This window comes from Bos taurus, chromosome 10 (genome assembly GCF_002263795.3).
Source record: "Bos taurus isolate L1 Dominette 01449 registration number 42190680 breed Hereford chromosome 10, ARS-UCD2.0, whole genome shotgun sequence".
NCBI classification, from domain to species: Eukaryota; Metazoa; Chordata; class Mammalia; order Artiodactyla; family Bovidae; genus Bos; species Bos taurus.
In genome coordinates, this window is record NC_037337.1 from 92757043 (window position 1) to 92783248 (window position 26206).

General features: G+C 40.9%; 1 protein-coding gene across 1 annotated transcript in view; it reads right to left on the reverse strand.

The window, feature by feature from the left end:
* Positions 1-1372: 1372 nt before the first annotated feature.
* The window catches only part of SEL1L (SEL1L adaptor subunit of ERAD E3 ubiquitin ligase), a 64703-nt gene continuing 39869 nt past the window's right edge, over positions 1373-26206 (reverse strand). Inside the window, 11 exon segments of the mRNA NM_001206908.1 lie at positions 1373-5671; positions 8827-8955; positions 12978-13150; positions 14092-14166; positions 15993-16158; positions 16995-17143; positions 17457-17544; positions 18848-18910; positions 20270-20347; positions 22002-22070; positions 24358-24414. Of these exon segments, the coding sequence (NP_001193837.1) occupies positions 5462-5671; positions 8827-8955; positions 12978-13150; positions 14092-14166; positions 15993-16158; positions 16995-17143; positions 17457-17544; positions 18848-18910; positions 20270-20347; positions 22002-22070; positions 24358-24414 (1257 nt within the window). The 3' untranslated portion in view covers positions 1373-5461.

A 26206-nucleotide genomic window follows, 5' to 3' on the forward strand; every position in this document is an offset into this window, starting at 1 on the left:
AATTAACTGACCACATTCTCAACTTATATGAGAAAAAAAATCATGTGGGATTTTTAAAAGTTGGATTTAACACATAATTCAGCATTAGCACTAGGTCCTGTTTAGAAGAAATTAATCCAGATGGAAAACATTTGGCCACTAGGAAAACCAGAGTTTTGCTCAAAATGTAATCCTAACAGTAAATCAGAAGGTTGGCAGAATTTTCAGGATCCCATAAGGTTGTTCAGCGTGATGGCTTTCTCAACAGTGGTGGGAATGACACTGGAAGAAATAGACAAGACCCGTAACATAGAGGCACCTCTCCTTTTGAACTGGTAAACTCTAAAGCTCATTTTATTTTTCCCTTGACTCTTCAAGTGATTTGCAAAACATTCAAAAAGTGAAAAAATCCTTTCCCCCCTATAGTTTCTACTACAGAAACTATTTGTAATTTCTTACGTGCATACATTCATGTATGCGTCATGACATAGGATAAGCAAATTTCAGGGTTAGTGTGGCCAATCAAAATTAGTGTTGTACAAGGAACAGGGAGAGGCTGTTTCTCTCCAGGCTGGATCCAGTGAAGCCCCAGGACTCGTTTTACTGACTTGTCAGAAAGGGGTGAACTGGCAACCAGGGATCATGCCCATCGCCAGGCGGAATGGACACACTATGGACGTTTCAGCTGATGCGCAACTTCCTCACGACTCTGATTTCAGTCAAAGTTAGTCAAGGTCACCTTGGGTGGCTGACTGTCTTTCCAGAAGTAAAATCTGAGGTGCGACTTCTCACCTGCCACAATCTGCATCATCCAGACTTTTTAAAAGGATCTGCTGCTTCTAAGCTGAACAACTTCTTTTGAGTTGGCTTCGAGGACGTCAGGGCTGTGTCTGTAGCCCAGCTCTGACGTGCATCTCTGTACAGTGTTCACTCCTGATTCAATACTGTTTTCTCCTTTGTTTCCCCTTTACTGAGCTCTTACTCATGCTATGCACATTTCACTGTGCTGCATGGTATGCAGCTCTGTAAAAACCTTCTGGGAAAAGGCAACGCCTAAACACACTGTAGCTAAGTTTTAGTAAAACCAGGATTAAAGTGAATCACGCTTACTATCACAGGCCAACTCAGGTCCAAGATCTCAGGGATTTAAACATGGAAACGCTTCTTGGCAAGTGTATATTCTCTGTACTCCGGAGGATAATACTCAACTTACAGAAATCTGAATTTCAATAGCTAAAAGTAAATTTAAGATGGATTCAAAGCGCCCCCAATGAATGTTTTTCCAGAAGCTTCTGAAAATCCAAAAGGTTCATTAAAAAATTGAATCATTCAGGTTTTTAAAAAAGTCTGTGTGGAGTGGTGCCTGGCCATGGTACATGATTAGCATACAGGATAACCAGAGGTGGAATCTTTATTTCACAAGTTTCAAGATACAGTACAAAACGAATCTGTACATCTCTCTATTAACAGGATTTGTTTACACAATTATATTACACTTCACCAGCCTTTATACTGAATTTAATTAAATACAAAATAAATTTACAAAAAGTCTACCATGGTGTTCTTTCCAATGTCAGTTTATGGTCTTTTAAAATGTCTCCTAAGTATCAATAGTGGTTACACCTTGATCGTATCAAATGTTATGATTTTTTTTTAAATCAAAGAGAACAGTGTCATCTTATAATTCCAAACAGGAAAACTGGTGCTGTGAGATGACTCTACATATAACCAAGACATCCTTCTCGTGCACACACAGGCTTTTCACTTGTGCAAATCATTTTTACGTGGAATATTTTCAATCTTCTTGAAATACCAAGTGGAAGGAGAAATTTAGCTTCTTTTTACTACACATTTAAAAGTCAGGTAGTGCCTCAGACAGTACAGTATTCAGAAAGTTTGTATTTTCACTTATATCTGAGACCAATGACTGATGAAAAATACTTTCATGAAAATAGAAGTTCTTTTGCTTTATTTCTTGCACAGTGGTAGTCATAATATTGTATAACATATAATTAAATTCACTTTTAAAACAAACAGTAGCTGTTATTGGGGTAAATGTAGCCCATGCTGCTCTTCTTGGTAAGGGGGGTGTTTAACGGCTGAAAAACTTTTGTTTTGAAATGTGCATGTGAAAAGTTAATCCAAACCTCTGAATAAGGTGTTTGCAGATGTAGCTAGACACTATAATACACATGCCACATACATGAAGACCTGTGGTCTCCATTTATAGGCTTGCATGCATACTTCCAAAACACTGGTTTGAAGAACATGAGGAGCAAAGAAAGGAGGTGAAAGAAAAAAAAAAGCTCATACAAAATTCTTGAGTTTCCTGGAGGCAACAGCAGCTCCTTAAATAAAGCAACAGATCATGGGCAGAAGTTTCTACAACTTCCCAGTGATAGAGAGATACAATGGCTTAGCAGTAAAACTCACAAATTAACCGCATATGCAGAAGGGGAACACATCCTCAAGAGTATTAGGATTAATGATCCGCAAGTTAATCTCCTTTAAGTGCTAAATCATTTTGGAAGAAAAGAAACCTGATTTTTCTGTGCCATTGAATAGAAACTAAGAACAAGGTAAGCCTTACCCAGAAAACAGAAACAAAAGCTCCAAGAACAAAAAGGAAAAAACAAACAAAACAAAACAGAAAACCAATAGCAAACCCCAAACACCAGTGCCACCTTCTTAGCAGAAAATAAAAAGCTAAAGAGTCTCCAGACTCTGGAACGGTTGGATAAGCAACAGACCAAACGCACAAGAGAACGGAAGCTGAGCAAAGGCCCTGCTGCCGCTGCCCCAGAGGCAGGAAGACAGCCTCTCACAGGGACGGGGAGCGGGGCTACCGCGGAGAGGTGAAGCCTGAGCAAAGGCCCTGCTGCCGCTGCCCCGAAGGCAGGAAGACAGCCTCTCACAGGGACGGGGAGAGCTGGGCTACCGCGGAGAGGTGAAGCCACACTCTACCTGCTAACTCTAAATCCTAACAGTAAAACTCCTGAATCCTGGAGTTGGTTTAATGTCACTGACATTAACTAGCTTGAGTTACTGTCATTGTATTCAAATGGATGCCATTTGATTAGGTTAAGTATTGAGCGTTATTTTAGGAGAAACCCCGTTCCTATTTGTTTAGGTATCAGGTCCCTTGTACAGGCCGAGGAAGGGAGCCAAGGATTTCAAGACAAGTCTTTGAATGAAGTCACAGGAACTAAACTATTTTAGGTTTACCATTCAAACTGCCAGTAGCAAATGAGCCTGTGTGAAACAGGAGGTGGACAAAGGCCAACAGAAAAAAGATCGATTTGGAAGATGAATGAAAAGGACATGGGCAAGAGGTACGCCAACAGGAAGTCTGTCATCACCTGGAGAACAAGACCGGCCTTTCCCGTCTGCCTCGGGGTAGAGGCCACTGTTGAAGAATTGTCTTTTTCCAAGTACTAAGAGGGAAGGAAAGATAAAGAGATAAGAATACTGCTAAAGGAGAAATTAGGTGGATGACAGAAAAACATAGAAGTTATTTGTTAAACATTTAAATAAAATGAAACAGTTTCTTTGAAACGGAGAGTGGCTCTGACCGTGGATCATACTTATTTTGAAGGGTGGGGAGAAGAGGCAGGGGTGAAGACATGAACATCCTGTACCAAATGCAAGCGAATCTCTCACATAAGAGAGCGAACAGAAGTCTCAGTATTTACATGAGCTGCCCAAAGCAACATTACATTTCTGAGGGTAAAATGGCCTACCTTTCAGATGTGCATTTACACATGGTTCTCGCTGTGACCACCTCTTCAGGTTTAGAAGCAACTATCCAGGAGGAAAGTTTGCTCACCAGGTTTCTCATAATACTCTACACACACACACACACACACACACACACACACACAAAAGCACACAACTTCACATTTAGAGCCCTCAGCTTCCTTACGGACTGATTAGACCTAGTTCTAAATACAATCCCCACTTCAAAAACCAAAGTTTTATAAGTCTACAGGTAAGGAACTCTTCCAGTTTTCTGGCACATGAGGGGTTATGAAAAGAGTATAAAGATTAATAGAAACAGACGGAGGTCAGCAAGCGCAGAAAGCCTGCTCAGACGCTCAACGGGCCTCAGATTGGATACAGGCTGGCGAACGCTGCCACCCAACTGTAAAACGGAGTATGGGTTTGGCTGACGTGCTTCATTTGTGTATGTGATGTTCTCAGTGGTCTTTGTTGGTGCCGTGGTGGCTTTTCTCCGTACTCCTTAAGCAGACAGTTCTGAAGTGTAACAGCCTCGCTTTTCCTCCTGTTAACAGTGGGATGGTGATGAAACATGGTAGCTACGCAGGTGGTTGATTTTCTCCCATTACATCAAGCTGCAGAAATAAAAATCTATCTGAACAAGGAGACTTTAGTAGCTTTCTTCAACCACTGATTTTAATGCATCTCTGACTCGCTAGAGTTTTAGTATTGTAATGGTAGTTTCTGTCTGCCATAGCCTGGCAAGGATATTTCACATTTAAAGAATTCAGGAGGGTGGTCTGTTCTTTTGCAGTAAGAAATGCAAAGTATTAATAAAATGAATCCTGGGAACAGAAGCGTTAACTTTTGGGAAAGTGTGTCTGTGATCCTGGTACCCCACCCAGAGTCCTTCAATATTGCTTTCTAATTCTCCCGTTCAGTCCAGCCTCTGGCTCCAGATAAAGGCTCTGCATACTTGTAACAAACAAGCAAATTACAGTGAGTAGGTGGGGCAAGTTCATGTGTTAGCTCAAGGAGTCAGTTCACAAAGTTTTCTATATACTCCACTCCAAGGAAATGAAGTTCACATAAAACTCTTTAACAAGGCCTTTCAGTCTTTGAAGGAGAGAAGTATGGTATAAAGTATGACAATCAATCACCAATAATAAGAAACCGCCCAACCTTCCCTTTTAAAGGAACAAATACGCTGCATATGTATACTTGCACATGGACTGATCAAAGGTCCTTGGTTATCACAGTTCTGGAACACTTTGAGGACTTTTTTTTTTTCTTAACTTAAAAGGCAAGTTCTATTTTCAGACTTTCAAACATGTTAAGGTTAAATTTGCAACTAACTGGGTTTTCCTTTTTTCATTGATCAGTTCTAGTGTCAATGCATAAGACCTTCAAGACGGCTGACAGAACGGGAAAGAGTGACTGAAGGGACCCAAGAAAGACAGCTGGACACAGCGGACATGACCACTGCGAGTGCCTTGCAAATGTTTCCGGGGTGAAAAAAGTGGGGCGGGGAAGCCACTGAGAGCTGTTATTCCGTACGGCACTGAAATGGACATTCAACTTAGTTTAGGTAAGAGTTACTTATCCCTGAAAATAAAGGCATCAGATTCCAAGCAGCTTTAGGAATTTAACGCTTCCTTGTGCCTCTTCCAGGAGGTGGCGATCACTGATCCAAAGTCCTACACCGAATGCAAGCGTTCTCAGCAAACCCTTTCCTTGTCTGTCACCGTCGGGGGGACGTGGCGGGTTACTGCAGCGGCGGCTGCTCTGGGGGCCCCTCCTGCTGCGGTGGGGCCGGCCGTGGCCCCGGGGGCCTGGGGACAGGCATGTCCTGGTGCTGCCGCTGCCTGTAGGCGATCACTGTTCCCAACAGCAACGCGATGATGGTCATGAGGTAAAGGTCCCACTCGGGTCCCAAGAGCTGGTCCATATCAAGTTGGGTGAATATGTCTCGAATCTTAGTGAGAATAATATAAAAATCATTATGATCACTTAAACGTAAAGCTAGGAAAGTTACCTCACAAATTAGGAGATAAATGCAGAATTTATTCAAACAATTGGTTTTAGTAATATTTTGCAATGTCTTTTTTAGAAAAAAGATTTTACTATAAAAACTACCACATGACCCAGCAGTTCCACTGTTGGCTATTTATCTGAAAAAAACAAAAACACTTAATTCTGAAAGATACATGCACTCCGATGTTCACAGTAGCATAATTCATAATTGCCAAGATATGGAAGCAACCTAAGGGCCCATCAATTGGTGAATGAAGATGTGGTGCATATACACAATGGAATATTATTACTCAGCCATAAAAAGAATGGCATTTTTCCATCTGTAGCAACGTGGATGGACTTGGAGGACATTATGCTAAGTGAAGTGAGTCCGACAGAGAGACAAATGCTGTATGATATCACTGATACGTGGTATCTGAAAAATTTACAAACTAGTGAATACAACAAAAAAGAAGCAGACTCAGATATAGAGAACAAAGTAGTGGTTACCAGCAGGGAGAAGGAGTGGGAGGGGCGATACAGAGGTCCGGGATGAAGAGACACAGACTGTTACGTACAACATAAGCTACGACACGGAGAACGTAGCCACTAATGTCTAATAACCATACACGGAGTGCAATCTAAAAAATGATGAATCACTGTATTGTATATGTAACTCTAGAGTGCTGCACATCAAATGTACTTCAGTAAGAAATAAACTAAAAATTAAACCCCGCCAGACTTTAACACAGTAAACAATCTAATAAAATTAAGGACTAGACAAAACAATCAGTTCAACTGAAGAAATGAAAAGAACTTGGGTTTGATCTCTGGGGCAGAAAGATCCCCTGGAGAAGGGTATAGCAACCCACTCCAGTATTCCTGCCTGGAGAATTCCATGGACAGAGGAGCCTGGCGGCTACAGTCCATGGGGTCGCTAGGAGTCGGACAGGACCAAGTGACTAAACAACAACAAAGTATCTTTCAGGACTCCTTCCCGTCAGTAACAATGCGCTAATTTCCAACCATTTTCACAGGAAATATCTGAAACAAACACTAGGAACAAGGACGGGGCTGGGGAAGCAGTGTATGGGCACAACTATAACCTGTTTCCAGTGATGACTCACTCGCTACCAAAACGCTTTCTTCTAATGACGGCAGGGCTAGTTTACTACGGTCGCCCGTTTATTGTAACTGAAGGTGTTAGTTCTGTATGTTTCATATGAATCATAGTTAGATTCATGTTTAACAGCTGCACAAATAATGATTTTAGTTAGGATTTAACTGTAATTGACTGCTAAAACTGAACTTTAAAATTATGTTCTTTGTATATCATATTTTAATGTTGCTTAAGTTATTCCTGGTATTTTCTGACTGCTACTTACCCACCAAGAAGAAAGGAAATATGGGGCATAATCCTTAATGTTTAAATAAAACTACATTTAAAAGGTCCCCACAATATACATTTGTAGGTATAGAATCTAATTTTTTCTGGAAAAAAATTATAAGAAACTAATAGTTTCCTGGGGTAGGACCTACAATAGGAGACTGTTTTTCTGTACTGTTTGACTTTCTTACCATCAGTACTTCTTACTCCTTTCACAGGGAAGGTGGGAGAATATCCAAGTGGTAAGATTATGGGGCATCTGATTGTTTTCCTATACCTTATTCCTTATTTAGGAGTAAGTTCCTAAAACACAACTTATTATGGAGTATTACACAACCAAATCCTAGACTGTGCTCAATACTGATAATTAGGTAAACATGGATAATAATGTAATACACATTTAATCAATAGTTTAGTTGAAATAGTCCTGAGAGAGTAAGAGCTGGTGGCCACACTGTTAGCTTTTCAGTGAAAGGAACAAAGGTCCTTTGAGTTACTGATAGCAGAGTGCACAGTGTACCCTGGATCCTGCTACCAAACAATCCTACGTTGATTACGAGTGTATAAGCAGAGGACAGGACAGACGCCAGCACCTTCAGCCCTCAGGAGCCCTATAGGTGGAGAACCTTGGTACATCGCTAGGATTGCAAAACGAATTTCGTCTTCTGGATGCTGAAGCCCAAGGCCTCAATCTACATATGTTAACACTGAGTGAGGCCCCTTCTGGAATCTAACGGTGAAAGGGTGCATCAACTCGTCCTGAAAGATGCCAACAAAAGGTTGACATCATCCCTTCCTGGCCTGGAGTGAATTAAAGTTAAACAGCCCTTCTTTCTGCATACCTTTTAGGACTTTGAGAGTTAAATGCTGCACCAGTGAATCTGTTATGAGGAATGACAGGTACTGTAAGCAAAACAGACACCTGGAGAGCCCTAGAGCCCTGTGTTGGAAACTAAGCTGGTAGTTGTGAAGAGAATGGGTAACCCACCCACCTCCTAGCAAGGATCTACCGTTGAGCACATTTAAATAATTCTAGGTATTTTTAGAAAACACTTCCGGTGCTGTTTTTAACATGTTTCACTAGCAGAAGAATCTGAAGTACAATAGCCTGGGCAGGCTCTCAGGTTCCACTTCTTTCCATGTTTTAAATTCTCTTTTTAAGTGCTTGGTCTGAGTCACTGCTAGGCAGTCATCTGAGTAAATGCTTTTGAACTTAGTTAACTACTATTTCAAGTTGTCATGGGTTAGTCTCAGATTCCCCTAACCAGAAAACATCTGCACCAATGAAATGCACTAGCAATGGGCATACATGCATGCACGGTCACTCAGTCGTGTCTGACTCTGCGACCCCATGGACTGGAGCCCGCCAGGCTCCTCTGTCCATGGATGTCCTAGGCAAGAATTCTGGTGTGGGCTGCCACTTCCTATTCCAAGGGATCTTCCCGACCCAAGGTTTGAACCCGCGTCTCTGGCGTCTCCTGCATCGGCAGGCGGGCTCTTCACTGGTGTACCGCCTGGGATGCCCTTTAGCACCGGGGACCCGTCAGGCGCCCCTGGCACCTGTAAATGCTCTGCGGCACCCTCATCCCTCATCCGACGAGGTCCCTCTACCCAGGAAGAAGGGCAAAGACCAGTCACTTACTCTCCTCTCCCCCAACTGAGCAAAACCAAACCTGTGGGTTGAGGTTATAGCATGTGTATTTTCATTAGGAGATTCGTGGACCACTTACATTTGTTTCCCGTATGTACTGCAAGAAATAGACAACGCCCAACTTGCAGAGTGCCAGGAAGACTGGTACTTGAGCATCTGGGCTGGCTTCGGCTGCCATGTCATAAAAACGCTTTGCAAGGTGAATATCCTATAACAGAGGTAATAAGCCAAGATTCATTTCTTGTTAAAGTAAAAATAATTACTATTTACATGTTCGGAAAGTTTATTTTACCTTTCAAGTTTCATTTTAAAATTTCCCTTATTCAAAGAAAGAACTCAAGCTTTAATTAGGGAGAATTTCTTTTAATTATCTAACTGCTTGCTTTTGAAGAATCTAATGGAAACAATTTGAAAGGTCACCTGTGTGTCCCTGACCTGACACCCCCTTGCTGGACACAGTTGTATGTGAGGTCTGTGCAGAACACTGTTAACCCGGAGACTTCTGGGGTGACCTGTAGGTCTCAAGTTAATTTTTTCCTACTTATAAACCAGTCAGCGTAAGGAATTTCTAGTTTCTGTCTGGAGTAGAGATCTTTATCCTGGGGTGGACATACTCAAAAAAGTTTTCTAAGGGGTGGTAGGGGTTTCTCAATCCTCTTTTTCCCTGTCTTAGATGTATTTCTGTAAAGGGGGAAACAAATTATTACTAACTGTGGCCCAGATGAGGGCGCTCTGCCTTCAGATAAATGGCAGAATGGGATGGTGTGAGTTGCAAAAATCTCATTTAACAACCTCACTTCTCTCATGCCCTGAGTATTGTCAAAGAATACTAAATTCGTAGGTAAGAATTCCATGACACGGCAAAGAAAGGCTAAACACTAAGACTGACTTTTTCTGCACAGTTAAATAGAAGCAGTTACTTCCGGCTCTTCTCTGTACTTGTCCCCAGGCAAGTCATTAGTTAAAAAGAAGAGAGCATCAAACAAAAGTGACAGGATGGTGAGTGTCTTTGATTTTTTTAAAAAAGTAACACATTTTACTTGCACTGTCATATTTTTCAAGATCACACATCAAACTTTATGTGATCCATGGCCTGTGTGTGGATGATTCGATAGAGAAATTAAATCTTATCAATCAAATCCTGAATTATTTATTCCAATTATCACCAATCCTCATCTTAATTTAATACTTAAATTTTTCTATCTATATTGGATGCTGGATTGCTTAGTTTTTAGAGTATGAATATGTCATTTATTTAAAAAACAGAAAACAAATAAGAAAAGGTGATCATAACGCCTTATTAAAACTAATGGAACTCCTTAAAAAATTAGGAATAAAACCACCACATGACCCAGCAATCCCACTCTTATACATATACCCTGAGGAAACCAAAATTGAAAAAGACACACGTACTCCAATGTTCACTGCAGCACTGTTTACAATAGCTAGAACATGGAAGCAACCTAGACGCCCATAGACAGATAAATGGATAAAGAAGTTGTGGTACATACACACAATGGAACATTACTCAGCCATAAAAAGGAATACATTTGAGTCATGGGGTGGATGAGCCTAGAGCCTATTATACAGAGTGAAGCAAGTCAGAAAGAGAAACATAAATACTGTATATACTAATGCATAGATATGGGATCTAGAAAGATGGTACTGAAGAATTTATTTGCAGGGCAGCAATGGAGAAACAGACATAGAGTACAGACTTATGGATAAGAGGAGAGGGGAGGAGAGGGTGAGATGTATGAAGAGAGTAACATGGAAAGTTACATTACTATATATAAGATAGATAGCCAATGGGAATTTGTTGTATGTCTCAGGGAACTCAAACAGGGCTCTGTACCAACCTATGGGGTGGGATGGGAAGGGAGATGGGAGGGAGGTTCAGGAGGGAGGGGGCGTATGTGTACCTATGGCTGATTCATGTTGAGGTTTAACTGAAAACAACAAAATTCTTGTAAAGCAATTATCCTTCAATTAAAAATAAATAAATTAAAAAAAATTATGGATACCAGCAGTCTCTCCCCTAACTCTAATCAAAGGAATACTATGCATTTCATTAGTCTTTATTCGTAAGAATTTGCATAAGCTTTGTATAACATTACAAATTAAATTTGTATAACATTACAAATTATGACACGAAAAGCACTGATTTTCTTGTTGTACAGCTTATTATACAGATTTTTTTAAAAATTAAGAGTTTCATCACTTTAATTCTGATTGTCTTTGCAAATTATTACTAAATGTGTAAAAACCACAACTTACGTGTGATCTTTTTAGGCATCAAGCCCATTAATTTTATTTGAATTAACAAAGTCAGGCCTTCTGATAGAAACCGAGTCGGATTTGGCCGACTGGTTTGACAGGGCAAGGAGGCTTCAGCAGCTGTGCTATTCAGCAGACTGTCCACGAACTGAACGCACAGCCTGCAGCTCCGGATTCTTGATAAAACTATATTCAACATCTAATGTTCATATAAATGTATCAAAACTTACACACTGGAAATAAAATACTCAAATTCAATAAAATAAGCACTTTGACAAAAAAGCAGTGCATTAACAAAGTGAAATGAACCACCTTCTTTTAAGCACAAAAGGTCTCTAGGAGACTGAACGAGTAAGGAGTATCATTAGCTCCTTATCAGCCCTGGGAAAGCCTTTCAGATGTGACTCCCAGAAACTGAGAAAGCGTGAGTCCAGTGGCCAGGGAACACCTCTTTTTGCAAGTCTCTAGTTTCTAATTTGTTGTTTTCAACAGAACTGAAGGGGGGACCTACCCAAGTTATCCAGTGATGGATCATTAGAAATAACTTCGATGACAGATTCATCTGATTTTTGGCATATGTTACAGACTAAGTGTTTGCATTATCCCAATATTTATATGTGAAACTCTATGCCCTAAGGTATGAAGAAGTGAGGGCTTTGAGAGGTTATCGGGATCTGATGAGGAATTAACGTCCTCATCAGAATCCTCAAGGAGCTTGCTGCTCCTTTCTCCCTCTTTCCTCATGAGAGGCCACAGAGAGGAGAGGGCCTTCACCAGACACCAAACCTGCAGGCACCCTGGCCTTCAACTTCGCAGCCTCCAGAAATGGGAGAATAAACGCCTGCTGCTTAAGCCACTGCTCTGTGGCACTGTTTCAGAGCCCACACTGACCCAGACAGCACAGCACTCTAAAGCCATTTAAAGAGCCAATAACCTTGCTATGGAATTCTTCCCATTCCCATGTACTTACTTATGTGAACGAGGTTCCACTCATATATTTATAAAACAGAAAATAGAATGCTAAATCTATTCTACAATACTTACAATAATTTTTTAAAATGCTCTATTCATCTCAAAGATGCATTAGAGAAAGTAAAATTTTATAAAATCATGAATTTGATGAGATCAACAGTATATTCATAATTGACTATAATAATATACCCATAATATTTCTTAAAACAGCCTATAATCACAGGAAATAAAATTCAAATTCGAATTTACATACTTTTTGTTTCAGATAAGCATGACAGAGTGATCAGTATATTACACTGGTATATAACTTTTAGGAATAATGGACTAAAATATAAATTCAGGGAGAAAAGTAAAGGATACAATTTTTATTAACAAATTTGCCATGCTTTTTTTAAAAAGTTAATAATGAGGGTATCAAATTATTTTGGGATTTAAAGTAATTTAGTCATTCCATTTATAAAAATTTTAGTGTTTAAAATAGCTAGAACTTAGACTCTTTGAAACTTAAGAGAAATTTTAAATGTCAAATTAAAAATGTGTAAGAGGATACGTTTCTCAAAGTTATTTTAACACAGGTAGAAACTTGCATGACCACGGGTCTAAAGGATGACTTCAGTAGGAAGGTGTAGGAGTGAGAATAAGTTCAGCACTAGCAAACACTTTAATTCATTTCAAAGTAATTTAGAAATGACAGAATTTGGCTGTTGATGGACAGTTTCTCAAACAGGAGTTAACAGCAGAGGCAGCGATGGTTTTCCACTTTTATGGATCTGTCTTTGGCCTAATACCCTAAATAGCGTACGCACGTATGCTTGAGGGTGAGAGAGGTGGAGGGTACTCTTTCGAAATACTACAAGACTGGCTTCTAACTTAGCACCTAAAACGTGAGCACACTCCAAAGGAAGCCTATTTCCTATAAAAACGAAGATGCTTTCCCCCAAATCAAAATGGCAGCACGCATACATCTGAAGTCACGCCCACCTGTTTAATGCCCAGTCCTTTCTCATGCATGTAGCCCAGGTTAAACATGGCCTGTGCGCTGTGCTGCTGCTCAGACGCGAGACGATAGTGGATAAACGCAGTCTCGTAATCCACATCCGTGCCGAAGCCATAGAAGTGGTAGTCTCCAAGCTTGATTCTAGCCACAGTATAGCCTGAAATAGCGGTTAAATGTAAAACTGCCAATCAGAAACTGTGTTTAAAGCAGATGAAACTCTTATTTCTCCTCCTGCTAACATGCTTCCATAAAACAGAATGTTCATTTGTAACACAGCGTGCACGTGCACATTCAGTCATGCCCAGCTCTTTGCGACCCCATGGACTGTAACCTGCCAGCCTCCTCGGTCCATGGGATTTTCCAGGCAAGAATACTGGAGTGGGTTGCCAGTTCCTGCTCCAGGGGATCTTCCCAACCCAAGGACAGAACGCGAGTCTCCTGAATTGGCAGGTGGGTTCTTTCTCACTAGCGCCACCTGGGAAGTCCATCTTCTAACACACAAACTTTATAGCAATTTCTTCAGCCAAGCTACAAATTCAGTAAAAAATTAAAATCAGAAGAGTTGCCCTTCTGAAGAAGGCTTTTTAATAGTCAGAGAGAGACAAAACAAAGTGGGTGTAATCTCTATTTCACTAACAATACTCTTCAAATGATCACTGTATTCTATTGTGTCATCTAACATTTTATATAGTTCAACTGGAGCCAAGATGGGCAGATAACGTTGAGAGTAGTATGCATGAGAAAGAAATAGTCAAACAAAAAAGAGTGGGGAAAGGCTGAAATCTTACGTTTTACACCTATATTCTATTACACATTTTATTCAATTGTCATTTTACACAACACGCTAGACTCAAACTATAAATCAGAGTAAAGCATAGGATGATATAAATGTCCAGTACAAAGATCCTGCATTTCAATTTAAAAACCCTGGGATTAGAACTCATTCTAAGAATGAATACCAATCAGGCAAACAAGTTAAGCAACAGTATCTCTGTTTAAAGTCACGAATGAATCCTTATTATGGAAGATAAAAACAAAGATACAATAAAGAAAGGCCCCCAGGTTAAACTCTTATTCTAGAACTAACCAACCACTCACCTTGTGAGGCGGCCCGGTTCCAGTGAAGCAAAGCTCTGGGATAAGTTTCATTCTCACCTACAATGGTCGCTTCTCCTGCAAGGAAAATGAAACACAAACCAGGCGTTTAAGCAAAGGCACTCGAGTTTTAGGCTTCATCTGCAAACCAGGGTGGATACATGCAGCATAATTTAAATAAGAAATGGGATACAAAATATTAAATGAAAAAATTATTGACATTAAACGAGTATGGGAATAAAATACTGAGTTCAAAGGAACCATTGCATTCAGGACAATACTACTTCCCGAGGCATGTTCTGACCACAGAATTAATAATGAGACTAATTACTGAACCACTCAGTTCAGTTGCTTAGTCGTGTGTGACTCTTTGCGACCCCATGGACTGCAACACGCCAGGCTTCCCTATCTATCACCAGCTCCTGGAGTTTAATCAAACTCATGTCCATCGAGTCAGTGATGCTATCCAACCATCTCATCCTCTGTCGTCCCCTTCTCCTCCTGCCTTCAACCTTTCCCAGCATCAGGGTCTTTTCAAATGAGTCAGTTCTTAGCATCAGGTGGCCAAAGTATTGGAGTTTCAGCTTCAACATCAGTCCTTCCAATGAACACCCAGGACTGATCTCCTTTAGGATGGACTGCTGGTTGGATCTCCAAGGGACTCTCAAGAGTCTTCTCTAACACCACAGTTCAAAAGCATCAATTCTTCGGTGCCCAGCTTTTTTTATAGTCCAACTCTCACATCCATGTGTGACTACTGGAAAAACCATAGCTTTGACTAGATGGACCTTTGTCGGCAAAGTAATGTCTCTGCTTTTTAATATGCTGTCTAGGGCTGCCATCTATGGGGTCGCAGAGTCGGACATGACTGAAGCGACTTAGCAGTAGCAGTAGCAGCTAGGTTGGTCATAGCTTTTCTTTCAAAGAGCAAGCCTCTTTTAATTTCATGGCTGCAGTCACCATCTGCAGTGATTTTAGAGTCCAAAAAAATAAAGTCTGTCATGGTTTCCATTGTTTCCCCATCTATTTGCCATGAAGTGATGGGACCAGATGCCATGATCTTAGTTTTCTGAATGTTGAGCCAGTTTTTTCACTTTCATCAAGAGGCTCTTTAGTTCTTCGCTTTCTGCCATAAGGGTGGTGTCTTCTGCATATCTGAGGTTACTGATATTTCTCCCTGCAATCTTGATTCCAGCTTGTGCTTCATTCAGTCTGACATTTCACACTGAACCACTAGGAATCTATATGCCACTGGAAAAACAATATTTTTATATTTGCTGTAGTTTGAAAAATGTATTTAACTGAACGCAGTTAATTTTATGATCAATGTTGGATCTATTTCTAGTGTCAACTCCATAAAACTCACTTTGATGGCTTAGAGATCTGAGGTAAAATAACTTGAGCATGTGGGCTGTCCAGTTCAATAAAGAAGTATCTTTGTGGCTTTTCTGTTTAAACAAGTTAACTTGATGTCTTAAATTGATGCTTGTGAACTGTGGTGTTGGAGAAGACTCTTGAGTGTCCCTTGGACAGCAAGGAGATCCAACTAGTCCACCCTAAAGGAGATCAGTCCTGGGTGTTCATTGGAAGGACTGATGTTGAAGCTGAAACTCCAATACTTTGGCCACCTCATGTGGAGAACTGATTCACTGGAAAAGACCCTGACGCTGGGAAAGATTAAGGCGGGAGGAGAAGGGGACGACACAGAGGATGAGATGGCTGGATGGCATCACCGACTCAATGGGCATGAGTCTGAGTGAACTCCGGGAGTTGGTGATGGACAGGGAGGCCTGGCGTGCTGCGATCCATGGGGTCGCAGAGAGTCGGACACGACTGAGCGACTGCACTGAACCTGACGTGCACCCTGTGTTCCCACACCCAGGCAGGACGGGAGTGGGCCTCACTCTGGTCGAGGATGAAGGCTGCGTTGCTCTGTGCCACCTCGTAGCCCTGCTCGGCCAGCAGGAGGTACTGGATCACGGCGGCGTTGGAGTCCCCGTCCTTGTAGCTGCTGTAAGCAGTCATGAGCCGCTCGGACCACCGGCCCCGCTCACATACATTCTTAAACAACTGTGAGAACAGGAAAAAAGACAGGTGTGTCAGAAATCATTTTTTGCACGTTGGCTACAAGCAATTGTTAAGCTTGCTGTCTGAATCTCTGGCAGTTTTATTAAAAAAAAAATATATATATATATATAAATCTGGGATACTAATTTGAACAGTAACTCACTCACTCCTCCTGTGAGGGGCCACCCTCTTATGCGTTAAGTTCCAGTAACAGCTCCACTTTACGAGGAAGGAAACTGAGGCATAGAGAGGTTTAGAAACTCTGTGTGTGCATGCTCAGTCCTGTCCACCTCTTTGCAACCCTGGGGACAGTAGCCCGCCAGGCTCCTCTGTCCATGGGATTCTCCAGGCAAGAATGCTGGAGTGGGTTGCCATCACCTTCTCCAGGGGCCCTTCCCAACCCAGGGATCGGACTCACGTCTTGCATTGGCAGGTGGATTCTTTACCACTGTGTCACCTGGGAAGCCCTGAGAAACTGTGCTAAGCGTTGAACAATGTTCCTCTGACGTGCCAATCATGAGAAAGCTAAAGAGGAAAGGCTCCAGCTGGGAGATATCAGCATTCCCCCTGCAACATTCATTTAACATATACTTTTTGATGCTATGTCTCAGATACTGTCTGAGGTGCCAGAGAGACCGCAGACAATAATATCCGCTCTTATGAAGGCTAATTCCAGGGGGACAGACAAACTGAATCAGTAAGTGCGACAGTCAGAGCCTTCCCTCATTGTCTCAGTGCCAGTCGACCGAGTCTGTCTCTACTCTAGAAGAAACCATAAGAAGAGAACCAGAACCAGAACCGCAGACTCTCCTCCTGGGCGAGCGCAGAAGAGCCCTCACCTCCACCGCAGTGTGACATGATCGCATGACTCCAGTGCCACTGGCATGCATCTGAGCCAGGTTGTAGAAAGCCAAGATATGGCCTCCCTGTGAAGCTAGGTTAAAATACTTCAAGGCTTGTTTGTAATCCCTCTTGACTCCAATGCCGTCTGTAAGGAAAATCACATGAGAGGTCAGGAACAGTGTTAAGTGAGGTTTAGCTAAAGCATCAGAGAAGCCCTACCTAGGAATAAAACTAAATGAAACTCAGAATTCTTACTCCAGAATGATATGAATCTTATTAACATAGATTTGCACATTAATACAGATTAATACATTCTACAGGGCAATACAAGATGTACACAAATTACTGACTTGGAAGGACATTCATCAGATAGAAACTCAATAGCTCTCACTTCCACATCACAGTGACATCTAGAGGAAAACAGGGAATTTAGATGTGGAGTATCCATCATTACTTACTATAGTACATGGAGCCAAGCTGCAGCTGCCCGTCCACCCAGCCTTGTTCAGCAGCTTTCTGGAAATACTTCAGTGCCAAATCATAATTCTGGAGAAAAAGAGGTCACATGATCACACGATGAGAAGGCTCGAAAGGCTGACATATTCTGAAGTCAGGAGATTCATTCATAAAAAGAATTCACAAAGCACACAATATTCCTGAAGTCATTAAAAGACCTTCTTTTTAATAATACACAGATGGTAATATTTTTTCAGTCATGGTGGATTAACATTTAAGACCGTGCAGAAAAACAAATACATTATTTTGTGAAACAACTTGTATGTCTGCTCTCAGAAAACATAAAACAACACTACTAAAACAGCAGACCAAAAATTAAGAAACAGTCACAGCTTTTCTATTAATCAACAAACCCTTTTAAACCTGAATTTTTAAACATTAAATAAGAAAAATTATTCTGTCCTTATTAGTTCCTTCCCTGAACAGCTTATCAAACATTATTATCATATTTCAAATATACATATCCTCAGAGAAAAATGAAACAAATGACACTCCTGGATTCTACTACCCTAAAATGACTAGAAGGAAATCAGAATGAGACCACATCCCTGTCTTTAATGCTAGGGAATATCTACGGACTAGAATACTCTACCGAGCTCTTAGTCTGGGCCCAAATTAAAAGAATACATGGCTTGGGAGATCGGACAGAGGTGGGGACGGTGATGAGGATCCAGGGCCTCCAGTGTGAGTAAGAAGCACAGAGGAGTGAGGCGCAGTGGCCCCGGAAAACCCAGATGGCCCCGAGGAGGACAGAGTCCAAGGGAGGCAGAACCAGCGCCGTGTGGGCTGACACGGAGGTCACTGCTGAGCCGTGCAGCGCAGTGACAGGAGGTAGAAGCCTGACTGCTGAGAGCTGAGGAGTGAACGGCAGCAGCTCACGGAGCTCCTTCTCTGGAGAAACCTGGACTGAAGGAAAGGGCTGGAAAGGAGAGAGGTGGCAGCTAGAAGGGCAAGGGGTAGCACAGAGAGCTTTCCTCACTCTACACGACAGGACTTGAGAATTTTCTTAGGCCTGAGTGAAGATGCGGCCCGGAGATACTGAAGCCTGAGAGAGATGGGAGAGGAAGTGAGGCGAAGAGCAGAGATGGAAACATGAGAAACAGTTTCACGCCCTGAGAAGGCACCAGAGACACAGCCATGCCAAGAGGCAGCTGCTACGGTGGGACGGGGTGAGCGGTGGCAGGGAACCAAACCTAAGAGAGAATGGCCCGGTGGAGCTCTGGTTACAAATGGAACGGCCTCACCTGGGCTGACTGGGAGCTAGTTAAGGAGCACTTCCTACATCACCAGCTGACTGCTTGTTGAAGTCAGAACGTTAGGACTGAAAACTTACAACTTGAACTCCTCTCCCGTAGAGGTAAGCCATTCCAAGCCCACTCTGTCCAACTGGGTTGCCCTGCCAACCAGACCAAAATGAAAGGATTCATTAAAAAAAATAGGCAAGAAAAAGTGACTGCAGAGAAATAATTTATAAGCATATTCAGAACATGTCTTAGTAAGTTTTTCAATTCAAAACAGAAATTTCCTCCTTCCCATCAGACTACACAGGTTACTGAGTTTTGGAGACCTAACATTCAATATTTGCTGAAAAACAGTAACGAGTAAATTCACTTAGAATTAAATTTTGGTGACTTACCTTATGAATATCTGGTTCACAAATATGTGATATGAAACATGACTGATATGTTTAATCTTTCCAAAATTAAAAGTAGGTCACTTTTTTTTGGTGGGGGGAGGAGGTTGGTTTTCCACTGGTAGCCTCCCACCCCAACAAAGAAGATGCTGCCACAGGGCAGAATCAACACATTGAGATCAGTGGCAAGGGTATGCTTAAGGTTGTTGGACTGTGTGGAACAAAGACAATCACTGCTTTGAAACCTTAAAGAGAAAAATCTAGTATCCACCTAAAACTCAGGAGAGAAGCATCTTTAAAAAAAGTGTCACCATGCCCCTTCAGGAAAAACTTAACTGTGGTTGTCGTTTGGGACAACAAGTACTAGTCGTACTAATCCACTTAGTAGTAGTACTACCAGCTAGTAACGTGTACTAGTTGACAGAGAGGTAAGGGCACACACTGGCGTCAGAGGGTCTTAAATACTCAAGAGGCAGCTTTCTCGGGGCCAAAGAAAGTCTAACTTGTGTGTTATAATGATCAAAACTAGTCAGTGAAGCTTTAAACCTCAAGTTGCAATACAAACAGGGTAAATTATATAACTCCCATTCTATTACTAATTATATAAATTATATATTACATATATATTTTAATATATATTAAATTATATACAAATTTATTATATATAATATATTTTATATATACTATATATATTAAATATATATTTATAATATACATTATATATAATATAATATATATAATATATATTCAACATATAATTATATATTGAATATATATAAAATATTATATATATGTATAATTATATAAAAATATATATATTAAAAATTATATAACTCCCATTCTATTCCTGGCCAGGAAACTTCTCAGTAAAACTGAAACAGACTTAATATTCAATGATCTGGTCCCTAATATACACATACATGCACGCACGCACACACACACATATATGTATATAGCTTTTTATTGAGAAGGTTTCTTCCTAATCCATTCATCCAAATGAATCAAAAGCACTTCCAATAATTTATAGAATAAGTTGATTATGATTAATTCCTTTAAAAACTTATCTCTTAAAATAACAGGAATATGGCACACGTTTCAATACACCGAGTCAAGAAGGCTTACCATGTCAGCAGCCTTTTTAAAGTAGTGAAGAGCCGTCTCGTTACTCTGAGGTACAATATCACTTCCTTCTGAGTACATCTGGAAAACAGACAGACCCCAATTTCAGTATGAGCTGTAATCATCTCAGCAATTACATTTTCCCTAAGTCATCTCATGGTTTCATGAAATCTTTCAACAAAGGGTCATAGTTTCCCACAGGATATTTTAGAATTAAAAGCAAAATCTTAACAGCAGATATTTTTAATATATTCTTGGTCATGCCAAATTTACGACTTATGTATAAACATGACTACATAAAATCAGTTCACTAATCAATCTCAGGAGAAGTAATCTTAAACCCCAAGATAAATCTTTCTTCTCACGCTGACCGAGGGCAGTCAAATGGTCAATCAGTTGTTAGGAATAAGTGATTACATGAGAAAAAGGAGAGCTGAGAGCAATGTTGTCCACTGCTTTCCCCATAATAAGATGCAAGGACAGTCTTAAACTCAGGAAAAAAGGTAACTCAAAAAGTTATTTTAAAAGGTTCCAAGCACTGAATGATTACAGAGTACCAGGTATGGGACCTGATAAAAGGGCCAAGAGAAAGGAAGACTGAATGACCAGTAGTACTGTTTTTATCCATGTGTATATTGGGGAAATAAGGAAAGGAAATATTTTTTTGAGATAGGGGAAATCAGAAATTCAGAGCAAGAATCGAGAGGGCTGAAAAGAAAAGTTCTTAAACGCTAACAAAAATAGACGGGTGATACAAATTTCTACACTGCAATAGTTAGAATGTCTAAATGTAAAGTTCTCAGGCCCCAAATGACCGGCTGTGATCGTGTGGCAAATACTGATGAGATCTTTCTCTTTGTAAAGGCTTCTGAGACATATTCTAGCTGAGCCTCCTAACCCTAGGACTTGGCCAAAGATGAAAATACCCATTGGTTTACACTGTGTTAGTGTTCAAAATAATGAAAAAGGAAGTGGTGAGAACATGCCGTGACATATAGAATCTGTTCATTAATCTCTAGACTTAAATGCTTCCTTGGCTGAAAAAAGAATAGCACTGAGAAGTGGGTGATGGCTATCATACTTAAGACATTAAATAAGGTCTGCAGATAAATTTCAACACACTCTGATCGTCTCAATTCAACACAGAAGTGAACAGGCAATTATGACAGACTTAGCAAAACAGCACAACGTAAAGAGTAAATCCCTTATTACTGCATATCATACACCAAAAGCAGGGCCACAGACAGTGACAGTTAGCGTCAATGGAGAATTAACATACTGATAAACAAATGCTACGTTCCCTCTAAGTTACCTAAGAAAATGTCTCAGGGTAGCACTTTAAAGGAGAAGGCAATGGCACCCCACTCCAGTACTCTTGCCTGGAAAATCCCATGGGCGGAGGAGCCTGGTAGGCTGCAGTCCATGGGGTCGCTAAGAGTCGGACACGACTGAGTGACTTCACTTTCACGCATTGGAGAAGGAAATGACAACCCACTCCAGTGTTCTTGCCTGGAGAATCCCATGGACGGAGAAGCCTGGTGGGCTGCAGTCCATGGGGTCGCACAGAGTCCGACACAACTGAAGTGACTTGGCAGCACTTTAAAATATAATATGCTTGTATTGGAAATTTTATTTCCAGCTTACTTTTGTTAAATTGTAGATGATGAACACCATATGTGCTTACTAGGTGAGCACCTCCTGCTACCAAAGAAAACGCTCACAGGACGTACAGTACCTTTCCCAAGAAGGCCATGGCGTGGGAATTGCCAGCATTCGCTGCTAAGTTGAAGTAGTCAAATGCTCTCTGCGAGAAGGAATTTATGAAAAGAATCAGTTATTAACAGAATCTGCCCTTGGCTTTTAACCAGAATAGTTACTTCAGAAACATTAAAAAAAAAAAAAAAAATCTTGTTACACTGAAGCATACAAGTTGAAATAAATGGCAAGGCAACATTTGCTGGTTGCCATAGGTGCCCCCCAGTCCCTCTGGCAGCCAATCCAGCCCCTAGTCCTGTTTCCTTCACCGCCGAGCACGCCTGGAGCGCATCTACGACCCTCCCTCCCCATGGCTCCAGTCGAAGCGGCGTTCTTTCCTGGCAAAACTTCTGCAAAGCACCCATCCCTGATCTTTCTGCTTTCATTGTTGGGGTCACCCAAAGCGACTGCTCTTAAGTCTCAACAGGCTGGACCTTGCGGCTCCTTGAAGCGCTGTAAGGAATAGATCAGACCCTTTATCTCAGCACTGTCGCACCTTTTGCTCACTGCTCTCCAGGTACACCAACACCATGTTCCTTCCTGCCTGACGACCTAGACACATCTGTTCTTTTTGGCCTGGGATGACCTTACCGCCAAGGTTCAACTTAAATGTCAACCACATTTCTTCAGAGACAAGTGCTACTTTCCAGTCAGGAACCTACCACCGGACACTTTAAGTCTCCTTTGTAACAATAATCACAATTTACTACACATTTGTTGGTGTGATTGTTTAAAAAAATAACTAATGCTTCTGTTAAACGTGAAGCTCTGCCAAGGTAAGAACCAAAGGTAAGGTCCAGCGTTGTATCCTGAATGCCTCGGGGGGAATGGGACACGTGGTACTACTCAGTGCTGGCTGAGTTCATGCGATTACGTATTGGGGATGCCTTCTCTTCCGTGAAAATCTATCCCTGTGTAACTGCTTCCCAGGCAGGTAGCATAGAGCACCAAGAATATCCAAAAACTTGCTGTATAAAGGAAAGCAGAAAATTCTTAACCAGATTTCTGTTCTCTCACCTGACATTTTTACTCATCAGTTCTTTTGGTGTGTTCACTGGCCTAACATGAAATTTTAATGACCGAGACACACTGAAAGTTGTTAAAATGCTGGCTGAATAGTAATTTTTAAAAAGCATCAATATTTGGTATAGTTTCAGTGATAAGTGCATTTTGTTATGCTCTAATTCTTAAAGCTGATGCATTATGGTGTATAAAATAACCTTAATTAGAACATATAACTGGCATGGCAGAAAAACAGGGTTTCTTTAGTAAGCATCACCAGCTGCAGGCAATGAGGTGGCAAACAAGGCAGACAACAGCCCGTGCTGTTTCGAACCTCATATTCCCGCAGGAGAAACAACTATACTACATCCCTGACTAATTTACAGTGACAAAGGCCGTAGGGAACACAGACTTGCAGAACTCCTAACTGTGGTACACGACCTGTTCCTGCAGTGCGGTAGGGATCAGGGGAGATGTGTTAGGGGAAGAGACACTGGACCTGACTTCCAGAGGATGAGTACGAACTGTCAGGCGAAGAAAGGAGGTGGGATAACAATATTCACTCTAGACAGAGGGACTGGCCTTCCAGAAGTCCCCAGACAGGGAGCTTCTTAGTATTTTCAAAGACCCGAGTAAAGGTCTCTGTGCCTGTGACTCAGAAAGCAAGGGGCTGGCGAGGGAAACAGCCATGTCCAAGGCCTTGGAGTTCAAGCTGAGGGTTTTGGCTTCCAAACTATCGGAAATCACAGACCACTCGGAAGAAATTAGAGCAAGGGAACTGCACCATCAGATGCCGTTTATATCTGCAATAACCTGTACAAGTTACTGCTTAGGAAACGCAGGCAGGAAATTATTCATGTAAGTGACAGGTGTATGCGGGCAGAAGGGAAGAGATGAGCGATACACAGGACAAAAAGCTGATAAAAAACAGATTAAAAACTGGGGACTGGAAATGGATGTGGCTGCTACAGCTGCACACGCCTAATTTATAAAAAACTCAACACTGAGGTCTCCTCGGTTCTAGGAAATACTTTCCAGTAGGAGTTTTCAGACATATGTCTATCACATTCCTATAGAAAACCAAGACGTTGTTCTATGCATTTTTTGGCAGCACGGACCACTAGTTTTGGAATTAATAAAACCTTCTGCATCACTGCAAAGTATGACCACGTTTTTGTTCTTTAGGTTCCTCAAGGGTTAGATCTTGAAAGCTCATTTGTGATGGTGACTCAATTTCAAAGCTTGATATTGTCACTGACTTTGCAAGAAATACATCTGGAGCGTCACAGCTTGCCATGGCATGAAAAGCTAAGCCCAAAGATCAGGAAGGGTACCTGATGGTTTTGTTCCACTCCACGGCCGCCGTGCAGGTGCAGCTGTCCCAGACCAACCTGAAAATGAACAAAAAGGAGGCAAGGTTTGTAAATCATAGCACCTGCATCTGGCCTGTAATTAAATTAGCTCAACAAGAAACATTTGGTCACAAAAAGGGTTCTGTCCATAACACTGAATATTAAACACTTTTCTTAATTCTTTAAGATGCTACTCTACTTTAACTATATTTTTTAAAAAATTAAAAATGTCTGCTTTTAGTTGCAAAACATCCTTCTGAAAGAGGTGAGAAAACGCATTTCCACACAAACTAAAGAAAAGTTGACATCTTTTGAATTACAGGGTGTTCTTCAGGAAGTAAGAAAATTATCTTAGGAAGCTTGCAGATGAGACAAGAAATAAAGAACAACAGAAAGGTACATCTGTGAGGAATGCTATACTTACTGGATGGACTGTATTAAAGAATAATTATCTCATGGGGTTCAAAAATACACAGGATTAAAATACAGACAGTCTCCAATCAAACAAAGGAGGGTATGAAAGGAGAGAAAAGGAAACACAGAAAAGCAAAATAAAAACAAGATAGAAAATTAAAACCCAAATGTGTCATTAATTACTCTAATTAAAAGACTGTCAGAATAGATTTTTAAAAATGAACAAAACTAGTCATATGTTACTCATAAAAAACATACCTTAAACATTAGAAGGTTGAAAGTACAAGACAGAAAAGATATTCCATGTAAATACTAACCAAAAGAAAGTAGGGCACTATGTCAGTATTAAGCAAGTTAGTGAGTTAAAGTTGCTCAGTCGTGTCTGACTCTTTGCAACACCATGGACTATACAGTCCATGGAATTCTCCAGGCCAGAATACTGGAGTGGGTAGCCTTTCCCTTCTCCAGGGGATTGAAAGCAAAAATATTTCTGGAGATAAAGAGGACATTTTACGATACAAAAGTTAGTTAAACAGAAAGATAACAGTATTCAGTCTGTATGCACTTATCATGGCTTAAAATATAAAGTCAAATTGACAGAACTGAAAAAAAAAGAAATCCACAGAGTGAAAAACTGCAATCATGTCGTCTCCGCGCCACACAGAAAAAGCAGACAAATTCAGTAGGGATTCAGAAGAGTTGAATAAAGAATGAAGAAACCCGATTCAATTGACACACACAGAACACTATACCCGACTGCAGAAATTCATGTTCTCTTTAGCATACGGACTATTTGCCCAAACTGACCAAGTGATGGGGGCATAAAGCAAGTCTCGAGAAATCCCAAACAACAAACAGCAAAGAGCATATTCTGACTACAATGGATTAAGAAAGACTCCATCAACAAAAAAGGCAAATAGAAAATTCATGTCCAGTCATCCCTTGGTATCCCCAGGGAACTGGTTCCAGGACCCCCCTCCCCTGCACAGACACCAAACTTCTCAGATACTCAAGTCTCTTGCATAAAATGCGTATAGCCAACACACAACCTCCTGTACATGTTAAATCATTTCCAGATTACTTATAAAATTTAATGTAAATGCTATGCAAATAGTTGTGAATACTATGTAAAGAGCTACTGAAGTGTAGCAAATTCAAGTCTGCTTTTTGGAACTTTCTGGGGAAAAAAAAACTTTTTCTGAATATTTTTGATCCATGGTTAGTATACAGAGGGCTGACTGTATACGGAAATGAAGCAATTCATTTCTAAATTATATAAGAGTGAAAAAAATTAATATCAGAGCTAAATATGATGAAAACATGATAGTGGAAGAATGTATTTATATCAGATATCAAGTTCTATAAAGCTATGAAAATTTGAGACAAGATTTGCAGAAGACGTATTATGCATGTGTGC